Source organism: Lactuca virosa, chromosome 5 (assembly GCF_052849685.1).
Source record: "Lactuca virosa cultivar CGN04683 chromosome 5, Lactuca_virosa_CGN04683_v6, whole genome shotgun sequence".
Classification (NCBI taxonomy): Eukaryota; Viridiplantae; Streptophyta; class Magnoliopsida; order Asterales; family Asteraceae; genus Lactuca; species Lactuca virosa.
This window is the reverse complement of record NC_136430.1, coordinates 5,127,489-5,139,270: the sequence shown is the minus strand read 5'-3', so window position 1 is coordinate 5,139,270 and position 11,782 is coordinate 5,127,489. Positions and strand designations below refer to the sequence as shown.

General features: G+C 36.5%; 1 protein-coding gene and 1 long non-coding RNA gene across 7 annotated transcripts; one reads left to right on the top strand and one right to left on the bottom strand.

The window, feature by feature from the left end:
* The first annotated feature begins 134 nt into the window (after nt 1-134).
* On the top strand, nt 135-3,269 carry LOC145115334 (uncharacterized). 6 transcript variants are annotated; one of them, XR_013711506.1, is made up of 6 exons: nt 135-528; nt 630-872; nt 950-1,059; nt 1,984-2,080; nt 2,194-2,482; nt 2,990-3,269. It is a non-coding gene; the product is annotated as an uncharacterized LOC145115334 (long non-coding RNA). The 6 variants fall into 6 exon arrangements; XR_013711505.1 differs by having other exon boundaries at nt 2,981-3,269; XR_013711507.1 differs by lacking the exon at nt 2,194-2,482 and having other exon boundaries at nt 138-379; nt 468-528; nt 2,981-3,269.
* Nucleotides 3,270-3,677: 408 nt separating this feature from the next.
* On the bottom strand, nt 3,678-4,866 carry LOC145115333 (uncharacterized). The gene has a single exon (XM_079051607.1). It carries the CDS (start codon nt 4,752-4,754, stop codon nt 3,942-3,944), a length of 813 nt encoding a protein of 270 aa, XP_078907733.1. The 5' UTR covers nt 4,755-4,866; the 3' UTR covers nt 3,678-3,941.
* Nucleotides 4,867-11,782: the final 6,916 nt, after the last annotated feature.

Sequence of the window (11,782 nt, the reverse complement as noted above, 5' to 3'; positions counted from 1 at the left end):
CTCGTTGCCCACACTAACATGTTGCCCATTTCCCTATTTGGTGTTATAACACCATTGACGATGTGACCATTTTGGTGTTACATCTCGTTGCCCACACGGGTCTTAATCGCATGACGTTTTTTTTTCTCTTTTCGTCTCCTCTTCCGTTTCAAACTATGTTTGAAGCGTCCACCACTTTTTTTCTCCTATTGTGTGCATCACATTTATACAGTTCAGATGACCACCTTCCGAGCCATCCTCACGATTTCAGTTGCACCGCTATCCGCCTTCTTCAAACGAATCAAGTTCACACACTACGATTCTTACCGTTTCAGTTGCAATTCGAAGGCATTTCAGTGTCCTGTTTTATTCTTTTCTTCTTTCCTTCTTCATTTAACCGGTATTTGGAAATTTGGTGATGAAATTGAAAGTGATGGTGTAGATGAAGTCGATGAGTCGTAGTTTATGGTTCCTCTCTAACATTGCAGGATGTTCAGATTGAAACAACAAGATCAATTTCATCTTCTTCAACAGTCTCTTGCATTCAAGGTCAGTTTACCCTTAACCCTAACTTTTCTTCTATTTTTTCTTCAACCTTTCTCACACAAGATGAAGATTATGAGTTTGATTCAATGTTGAAATCGGTAAAGAGGCAGTGAGAGGAGATGGAGGTCAAGAGAGTGATTGTGGGACGAAGATTGGTAGTGCTGGTTTAACCCACGACAAAACAACTTTTCAATTTCAGTTTTCGGTGCAAAAGGTGTACGTACCAATCTCAATTTCAGTACTTATTTGCTTTTGTTGTGATGGTTTAGGAGATTAGGGCTCTGTAAGTTCAGATTCAAGATACATTTGCTGGATTTTCAAGAAACCTTATGAAGAATTTGTTCCAGGTTTGATTTTTATATTTTTATTTTCAATATGTAAACAAAGAAATTATTAATTATGCAACTGATGTTTGAATTCTCAGGTTCCTGATTTCGAGAGTTGACATCGTGCAATAAAGTATGTGTGGAAATAACTAAATATACAGAAAAAGGCTCATTTTGTGAAGAATGAGGATCTTGATTTGTATTGAAGGTTTGTTATTTGCTCTAACTTGGCATAAACTCATTGTTTCCCTTTGCCTTTGTGATAAAATGCCTGGTATATTCTTTATTTCCTCTTTTCCTTTGTTTTCCACACAATTCTTATGTTCTTTCAAACTTTTCTGTTTAATTATCCACGTTGGGAAGTGTCTAAAATTATGAATGATCACAATTGTATCTTAGTATCTATAATTAAATGATCTTGGAACTTCTCAACATGAATCTTCTAAACATTATCTTCGTATATATAATGAATGCTCACAATTTATATGTTTCATTGAGATTTCATTGCTCTTTCCTCATGAGTTGTGACACATTTTTTTCATTTAGAATTATTTTCAAATGTATGGATCGATTGTGTTGGTCAGGTTTCTCTTTGTTGTTAATTTAAAATTATAAGTAAAACCTGCCCACCAAATGACCATACATGTATTTCACTGGTAAATAATTTCAAATTGTCATTTCTTGCAATGGATTTAGTTTGGTGTTGAATTGGTGAGGGTGGTACTAAGAAGTATTAGATTTAGATTCTTTAGTAATTTGCAATTCTTTCTGCTATAAAAAACGTTTGATGTTGTCAAGTTTTTTATGCTATTATTTGGTAATTTGAAATGCTCGCCCTATATATTCATACTTTGGTAAATAAGCATGTTCTTGATGTTGCTGAGGTATTTATATTGTTGTTGTCAAGTTTCTTTATGTTAAGATTTTGATGGTGTCAGTAGTCTTAGAGAAACAAAGTTTTTGGTAATGTTAAAACTTTTGGACTATGTTTAGTAAGAAAAAATAGAGAAGATAAAAATTGCTAAGTTTAGTTGATTTTATTTTTATTAGTTATTTTTGTAAGATTGTTGTCAGCAAATATGTTTTTTATTTCATATAATATTTTGAACGATGGTTTTGTTTCTTTGTATAGATGGATGAGTATCTTTTTGGATGAAGATAAATTAAGTCATCTAAAGATAGTAAGACACCCGTGAACAAGTGTATACAAAGACTCCAGAAATTCCACTGTAAGGCCCTGTTTTTTTATCCTGTTAACTTTTATTTGCTCCTTTTTTAAGTGAAGCTAAACATTAGAAGAATTCAGTGAAACGTTAAGCAACTTATATCCAAGCCTCCACAGGCTTTTTTTCTTTAAAGAATGAAGTGCTTTGATTGATCCCAATACGTTCGATTCGATAATATGGATGAACCAATTGGCCATACCTCAAACTCGGCCACATGGATATCACCTCGAGCCTCTCCTAGAGTGGTAGGAAATACTGTTGCGTATTTAGTTTGTACACCACCAACGGAGACACCAACAACTTTGTCCATGACTCTAAAACATCCATTAAAGCATCAGCTGGAGGCGGCAGGGGTGATGATGGCGATGTAGAAAAAAATGCTACTTCTTCAATCTTTCTATTTTGGTAAAAAAAAAAAAAATTAATGTCTCGATTAAACTAGATCGTACCTCAAAATATATCTGATATTTATTTCTTGAAATCTTTAAGAGCAAGTGGTTATATTTTCCTATTCCATGCATTTGGATATTTTAGGTACATATTGACCATGTATATGGTCGATCCTTATTTGATTTGTCAGTTAATATTTCAAATTTAATCATTTCGTCAACTTTTTAATCAAGTTAGATATAGACGTATGATTCCCATATTAGTGGTAACCTATAAGTACATTACTTTTATAGGTAAAAAATCAAGTTCATTGTTGTTATTACCGTCAAAAAATTAAGTATGGGTTATTTTCTGTAATTTACCCTTTTTTCGGTGTTGTGTTTTTGGAGAATATTTTGTTACTCTTTAACACATTTGTGTTCCTTTATTATTACTAGAAAATATGTGTGAGAGGCCATATAATTGTCAACAAAGTTGATATTTATTTCTTCTTAATTGATTATATTTTTTTAGTTTTTGCAGGCCATCTTTTAGGAGAACATATGTCAAAGCTTCTGCATCTGCCTTCTCCACCATGTTTTAGGACAGTGATTCCACCATCGCTGCCACTTTCTCTCCGTTGAAGACTACATCAACATTCCCGATGCTCTGAGTATGATGTGGTTGGACATAAATGACCGATGTGATTCTTAGTAATAAAACCATGAAATTCTAAAAATTTAGTTTCTTTTTCTATTATTTTTATTTTCATAACATTGTACTTTCGTTTTTTCTAATTATGACATTTTTCGTTAAAAACTAACCAACAAACGATTTACGGAAACAATTACTAACCCATGACCAAAATGAATATTTGGACCAACCATGCGTCGTGCTAAGCACGGCCCTGAAACGTACCTAGTATTAACATAAAAAAATGATATCCAGCAATTATTCTTTTTCGTTCGCTTTAACGATTCAGCCATGAAGGCTCCTTTAGAATGTTTGGCTGGAATGAAACTACAAACACATTGGTTAGAGTGGCTGGCTTTATTTGACATGTTTTTCTTGTTTTTTGGAGTTTAGCAAGTAAAATTGTCACTTTGCTACAGAAGTGTAAATAAATAAAATACATTTGTTAGAAAATTATTTGAGCTGTTTTAAACGACTTGCATGGTTATTTTGCAATAAAGATCAAACACGTTTGTTAGAAACAAAGAATGGCCCTCCCTTGACACAATTTAGTGTTTTATACAATAACAATACAGTAATTGTTAGTTTGCAACCGATGGAACTACAAAAAATACAATGATTATACATAAAACGCATCCATCCATCTTATATATACTGCTCAACCGTTAATTGTGGTTTGATCTCCTCTAACTTTGCCTGAATAACTAACTAATTATAAGATGCGCATCATATCATATCATCATTAAATTGAGTTAATTTAGATCTCAATAATTGATATATGTATGTATGTATGTATGTATGTTCATCTCTTGGTCTTGCAGGTTCGAGCCATGAGAGAACCTGACGGCGGACTGGTGATTTGCAGGTCGCAAAGCCCGTGCAACCAATAAGAGAAGTGAATCGCTCCCAAACTTGCGCGCACTTTGAAAGTCCCTCGCACACTGTACAAAACTTTGTTGTTCAATACCTGTTTTCGAAGTTCCATTGCATAATTTGGTGGCAGAGTAACCAAGCTCGATACGAAGTTAATTGCCACCACGCCTGTCTCCTTTGGCCTTTGACTGAATGGCCGGATTGATTGAGTCGCTATCACACTGTCTTCGAATAACAATTCCATAACAGACTGCTCGAACTTCACTTCCAGTTTCCTGTTAGGGTTTGAGAAGTTTGCCATAAAAGTGAAATCTCCATTGAAATTCCCAGGTGCATCGAAGTAGATGACGCTGAGGTTTGCACGGTTGGTGTCGAGAACAGGCGTTCTTGGCTTGACCACGAGGAAAACGATCAAAGTGGCGATTCCGAAGAAGATGACAAGGAGGCTGAAGATCAAACATATAATCGCGCTGCACCAGATAGCTGGATTCGTGTGGCGGTGTCTTCTTAGCAAGAGCCTATCGTGTGCTTTTGATGTGATGTGTTCATAAGGGAACTCCATGCCCATGGTTGGCGTTGCTACGAGTTTGGTTAGAGGTGATGGTTTCACGGATGATTGCTGTCGTGACATGAAAATACGTGACATGGGAGACGGGGTGGTGGCTTTCGATTGTGGCGAAGGCGTACAGTACACGGATGGCGGTTCTGGTGGCGGTGATGGCGGAGGTCGGAGGTGCGACATCTCAAAATTTCAAATGCCAAACAACACCCAATATAAAATTGAAGTAATGAAGGAGAAACCAAATGAATCATTGCAGCTTTAAAATAGGGGTGAGTTTAAGCAAGGGAAAGCAAAAGGGGAAAGTAGGATCTTTTTTGTTGATTGAGATTGAGAGTGGGGTGGTGGCTGGTGGGGCCACGGAGGTGTTTTTGAAATACAAGAAAAGAAAAGGCTGGTGGTTCTGGTGGAGGTGGGGTTAGGTTTTCATTTTCAATATTTGTCCTTTTATTAGGTGGGTGCTTGGAAATGTGTTTTATCAATATTTGAATAGTAAATGTTAGAGAGATTTAAGTTTTTCACATCTATCTTGGTAATGTTTCATCATTTCAATAATGATAATTGATAGTTGTTATTTCAAATTTCACTGTAAAATTTTAAATTATGCTAATTAAAAATTAGTTTGAGCTATGATGCAGAATATACGAAATAGAAATGAAATCAATAACACACAAAAAAACACCATGCTCATTAGAAATTACTTTGTATGAAAGTGCTTAATGCAAACTCAATATAAAAAAAATAACTAAATAAATAATAATCATAAGCATGCTAACGGGATGTCTAGTGCATAAGCATAAAATAAAAACCCTCACCAATATACGGTTCTTCCTCAAATCATATAGCCAAAATTGAACATTGAACAATCATTGTCAGCAGTTGGATTTCCGAACTACTACATGAGTGCATGTTTGCTATTTCCGTCCGCAATTCTCCCTTCCTCGTCCTTGGTTCTTCTTTCATGTAGATGTCCCACTTCAATATCAATTGAACAAATTATTGTAAGTACAAAAATCTATAATGCTTTGACTTATGCTTATTTTATTTGTAATTTTTATTAAGGAGATATTTCATAAATATACTATTTAACATTTAATTTAGGAACAAGGAACTTGTCTAATGCATATTCTAGCGGCACCTATCCGTTTTGCAAGTTGAATTTTGACGATCTTGTTAAGATTTATGGAGTCTTGAACAAATTGACAAGTTTCTAAAAGTTCAAGGGCCATAAATGAAACTTAAAAATATTAAACAATTGAATATGAAATGGAGCGATCCAATTATGGAGCACACTTTTTGAATTCATTTGTTGGACTGTCAAAGTTTTGGACGGCAAATAATTGGACGGTGGAAAAAATTGTCAAACACATGCATGAGAATTATTTTTTCAAACTATGCGGCAATCTTGTGCATATTGCGGCTCACAAATATACCTATATATATGCATGTATGTTTTGCATATTTTGTGTGCAAAAAACTTGAGAGAACATCAAGTGTAGAGTGTCAAGCCAATTGTAATCTTGTGAGTTTTAATAAAATTCTCTAGTTGCAGCCCGTGGACGTAGGATTTACACCGAATCCGAACCACGTAAAATCCTTGTGTTCTTTATTGCTTTATTTTCTCGTTTCGTTTGTGAGTGTGTGATAGTGTTTCCGCTGCGTGTACCCTGTCTCAATTCCTAACAATTGGTATCAGAGCCTGGTTAGCGAGGTTTTGGAGGGTACGATCGTTTTTTCTGTCACACACGAGTGTACCTAGTTTTTTTTTGTTTGCCGTAATGGCTGAAGACAAGGTTATAATCGAAAGGTTCAATGGTTCTGATTTTAGCTGGTGGAAAATGCAATTAGAAGCATTGCTATGTCAGAAAGACTTGGACGTGGTACTCGGAGACAAACCGGAGAAAATGGAAAAAGCTGCTGAAGATGCGTGGAACTCAAAGGACAAGAAAGCCAAGGCGGTTATTACATTGTCGTTGACGAAGAGCGTTGCTTTCAACATCATGAATGAAACCACGGCGCGTGGTATGATGGAGGCTCTGTCAAATATGTATGAGAAACCATCGGCGGCTAACAAGGTGTTCTTGATGAAGGAGCTGTTCACTACAAGGATGAATGAGGAAGGCTCAGTTACGGTTCACATTAACAATCTAAATTCAATTCTGTCCAGATTATCATCCGTGGGAATTAAATTTGATAATGAGACTCAAGCTTCGCTGCTACTAGCTTCTCTACCTGATAGCTGGTCCGGAACAGTTACTGCTGTTACAAGTTCCGTGGGGACCAGTGGTATGACTTTTGAAGGGGTTAGAGATTTGGTTCTAGGCGAGGATATCAGACGCAAGAATCAAGGTGGATCTTCCTCTTCTGATTTATTAAATGTCGGAAGAGGTAGAGGGAATAGCAGGAATAGTGGGAGCAGTGGGAGTCGGGGAAAAAGTTCTTCTAGAACTTTGAAGAATGTGAAATGTTGGAACTGTCAAGAAGTGGGACATGTTAAGAGTCAATGTCCAAAGAAAGAATTGAACATTGCTGATGCTGAGAATTTTTCTGGGGATGATGCATTGTTACTCAGTATGGAAAGTTCTGTGGACTCTTGGGTCATGGATTCAGGGGCTTCGTTTCACGCCATGGACAACGGGGAAACGATGGTGAATCTAAAAGAAGGAAATTTTGGGAAGGTACGATTGGCAAATGACGAGATGCTTCAAGTAACGGGCATGGGAGATATTGATCTAGTTACTTCATTAGGAACTACATGGAGCCTGAAGAATGTCAGGGTTATTCCGGAGCTGAAGAAAAAATTGATTTCTGTTGGTCAGCTGGATAAACAAGGACTGGAAGTAAGGTTTGGTGGTGGTAAATGGATGGTGGTCAATGGTAATTCGGTGATTGCTCAAGGTTTGAAGCGTGGGTCATTGTATATGGTTGAGGTACCTGCTGAGGGAAGTATGACCATCCCGATTAAGCAAAACAAAATCTGGTTCGCTAAATCTACTGCTAAGAGAGTTCATTTTGCAAACATGAATTCTGGAGCCAAGGGGATGTTAGCTGAACGAGTCAGAAATTCTAAACCATTCAGGGGATTCTGTGACAGTGGGAGCACGGGGTGTGTCCCGGGTACAGTTACAAAGAGCCGTTGGGTTTTGAAGACTAAGACTGGAAAATTCTCTCTTGTTGGAAGTTTGCAAAGTTTGGAGAGTGTTAGTGGTCCTCGGTGTATCTTTGGATCTGGTAGAGTGTCCAAACCGGTTGAGACAGAGGATGAGTCGGTGGTGGGATTAGCCACGACTGAGTTGGAGCTAGTGGGAGCTTCAAGTGACCCTTCTAGTACTTGAAGATGAGGGGCGGCTGCAATTAGAGAAATCAGACTAAGTTTTAGCTTGTTCTTTGAAACTGGAAGCTTGAAGGACTTGGTTGTTTTTTAAGATTACTGGAGTAATTGAGAGTTGAATGGCGGAGAAAGACTAATTTGTTCAAGTCTCCAAGTGGGAGATTGTTAAGATTTATGGAGTCTTGAACAAATTGACAAGTTCCTAAAAGTTCAAGGGCCATAAATGAAACTTGGAAATATTAAACAATTGAATATGAAATGGAGCGATGCAATTATGGAGCACACCTTTTGAATTCATTTGTTGGACTGTCAAAGTTTTGGACGGCAAATAATTGGACGGTGGAAAAAATTGTCAAACACATGCATGAGAATTAGTTTTTCAAACTATGCGGCAATCTTGTGCATATTGCGGCTCACAAATATACCTATATATATGCATGTATGTTTTGCATATTTTGTGTGCAAAAAACTTGAGAGAACATCAAGTGTAGAGTGTCAAGCCAATTGTAATCTTGTGAGTTTTAATAAAATTCTCTAGTTGCAGCCCGTGGACGTAGGATTTACACCGAATCCGAACCACGTAAAATCCTTGTGTTCTTTATTGCTTTATTTTCTCGTTTCGTTTGTGAGTGTGTGATAGTGTTTCCGCTGCGTGTACCCTGTCTCAATTCCTAACAGATCTTCTTGATAAAAGTTAGGTATTGTTGCTTTGTTGCAGATGTAGTACCAAGAGAAAAGGGAGGTGCCCCCAAAGGTTTAAAAATTTGTATGTTAAAGTATTCTTAAAATCTGGTGATTTGTTCTTCTTAATACATCAGGCCCCAACAAAAATTGGGTAAGGATGATGGACTTTGAGAGTTGGGATGGAAACAAATTAAGCCCACTCTTGGCTTTAATTGGTCAGCGTTTAGCAACATCTTTTTGTTCTTCACTGCCGTTCCTTTTTAATTTTTTCAAACCAGACTTAAAACCTAGAAATGTAATCGGTAATCCTTCTCCCTTCGACTTACAACTCAAAATCGACCTTGGACAGATCAGGTTAGTCATACAATTGAGGTTTCATAAAAATGTTTGATATAATTTCAATTTATACAATTGAGGTTTTCTTTATGAAATCGTGATGTAGTAATGTTGGGGAATGGTTGAAGGAACTAGGTTTGAGAAGACTTGGGATTTTATTAAGAGGATGAATGCAAGCAAAGAGTATAGATAGTTAGATAGTTACAATAAATTAACAAACTGTGTGATAAGCAATCCTTCATAAACATCTCGTTATATACCCTTTATATCAGCATTCAATCTCTTTAGTCTCTTAAACAATTGGAAACCCGAGGTTATTTTATGAAATCACTACACTACACAAAAAGTATGACTTACATCTAAAAGAATCATCAATTCTCTCGCTCTTGAAATCATTTTAGTCACTGGAATCGATTATCAAATTTTTTTTAAATAGATGATTCACCTGATTTGGAATGTGATTTTGGTAGATTGAAGAGGATTTATAAAGCGTAAAATGGGAACTTGGAGAGATGGAATGAAAAAAACGGGGTCTACTATGGAATGAATAACATGCGAGTTGTAATGTTTCTTTATTTTTCTGTTTATCAACCAAACATTTTTTGATAGTAATGAAATAATGTTTTCCATAACATATCTCATTCCGCACTACCAAACAATACCTAACTTTCTATTAATGTTTTTGTGCTTCTGGTTTACAAGCTTCAAAAACTGCTTATTTCAATATCAATTCTCCGGTTCAAAGAAAACAACCCGATCTTGAAAACATTGTTTTAAAATCATTTTGAACCAACCCGAAAGTTTTAATTGATACTTTTGTGCCCTGACATATCGAAATCTTGGATCTGTCATGGATTTGTTGATAGATAAATATACAAAGTTAGTACCATTGAGTTACTAATTTATACTGTTGTATAACAATGTACTATATGCGACCAACGTCATATGAAGGAAATTTATATAAAAACATGCACAAAATTTACGTTGAAATATAAAGAAACTCAAATGTATACCGAAACGTACATAAAAATAAGTAAATATTTTTTTAAAGTTAATGAACAGAAGTTCAAATAATCAAAAACATATTATATGTGACCCGACTCATACGTAGGAAGCATACATAAAAATAAGCATGCAAACGTAAGAAAAATACATCAAAATGTAGATAAAGTCGAATATATAACGACACATACATATAAATATATATTTTTTTAAAATTAACGAATAAAAGTTCTGAATTTACGTCGAAAGATTGACTACCTCGAATTTATTCCAACACATACTTAAAAGTAAGCACATAAAAAATTAGTTTTTTTAAGTTAACGAACGAAAGTTGTTAAGGAAAATCAAATTATATATAATAATGGGGATAATCATGAAATTTTAAAAAAAAATAAGGTGCAAATGATATTTTACAAAGTTCAAAGTCGATGGGGTCAAAATGACATTGTAACACTCTGTTACGAATCATTTTCTAATTCAGGGTCGTGACCCGAGGATCGGATATCATAAGGCTTAGGGCCTTCAGGAAAGAGAGATTCAGACCCTTTTGGGTGTAGGTAATGTAGTTTAGATGATCCGGGGGTTCGGTTTGTGATTTGAAGCCCAATGGTATAACCGTAAAGTGGCAGTTCGGGCTTTTATGAATATTGGATTTTAATTCAGGAAATTTAAAGGCAAGGATGAGTTGATAGAAGCGTAGAGCTTCTCGTTACATTTCTGGGGATATAATGATCATCGATAATGAACTTAGAATGAAGAAGTTATGGCCTTCGGAAGTTTGGTGAATTTAGGGTTGAGCCTAGTACACAGGGCGTACATGGAGGTACACTGGGCGTACTAGGCAAGGTAGTCCCAAGACTCCTTTGGAGTACGCTGGGTGTACTGGGATTATGCATGGCGTACTCCAGTCAGACCCAAACCCTAATTTAGGGTCTTGAACCCTATTTAAGCTCCTTAAGTCAACACCAAACCCTCTTATCTTCAGCCTCCATCCTATTAAACCCTAGAAACGAAACCCTGGTCCCTATTGGTGTGGTTCTTGAGATTTTGGTGGTATTTCATGCATTTTGGTGCTCATTGAAGAAGAAGGAGATTCTTAGAGAAGTGTGGGATTGCTTCAAGCTTTTGGATCCAGGCTTTGTACATCTTGATCTACCCTCCGGAGGTATAAAGTTTCTAACTTGATAATTCTAGGTGTTAAATCTAGTCTAAGGAATGTTTTGGGTGCATTTTGGTCTTTAGAGTCATCTATGTGAGTATGAGCTACTCCAAGAGCTTTGAATGATGGATCTTGGCATTTATGAGGTCCATTGTTCATAAAAATGTCATCTTGATGAGTTATTTTGGACCATGCATGAGTTTGGGTGTTTATTAAGGATTTTATTGAGGATTTGGTCCCATTAAGCCATGCAAAGGAGTAAAGTTGCCAACTTTACGTGTTAAGACATCTCCTTAGGGTCATATTTGAGTTTGGAAGTCCTTCTCTTAAACATTAAGAGCTTTTGTGGGATTTTTGGCTCTCTGCTGAGTATTCTGGGCGTACATATGAGTACGCTCAGCGTAATGCGTGGTTTGTGCATCAGCTTCTTGTACATTGTGCTTCGTCAGTCGGTAAGCGGGGCGTACTCCCCATGAATCTATTTTGGACATTTTGTGTAACATCCCAACTCCCAGGTATAATACTTATATATTTATTTATGAGTTGTTTGAGCAACTCGACGAGATGGATGCCTCAACTCGTCGAGTAGAGGCGTATTGACCACATGGGTTTTATGACCAACTCGACGATTCAGAGAGACAAACTTAGCGAGTTGGCGCTGTGAGAGGAAACCCTAATCACCGGGGTTGGGTCCTATTT

What these genes read in the sequence shown, in the direction of transcription:
- LOC145115333 (XM_079051607.1), bottom strand. Translation starts at nt 4,754, where the DNA reads ATGTCGCACCTCCGACCTCCGCCATCACCGCCACCAGAACCGCCATCC.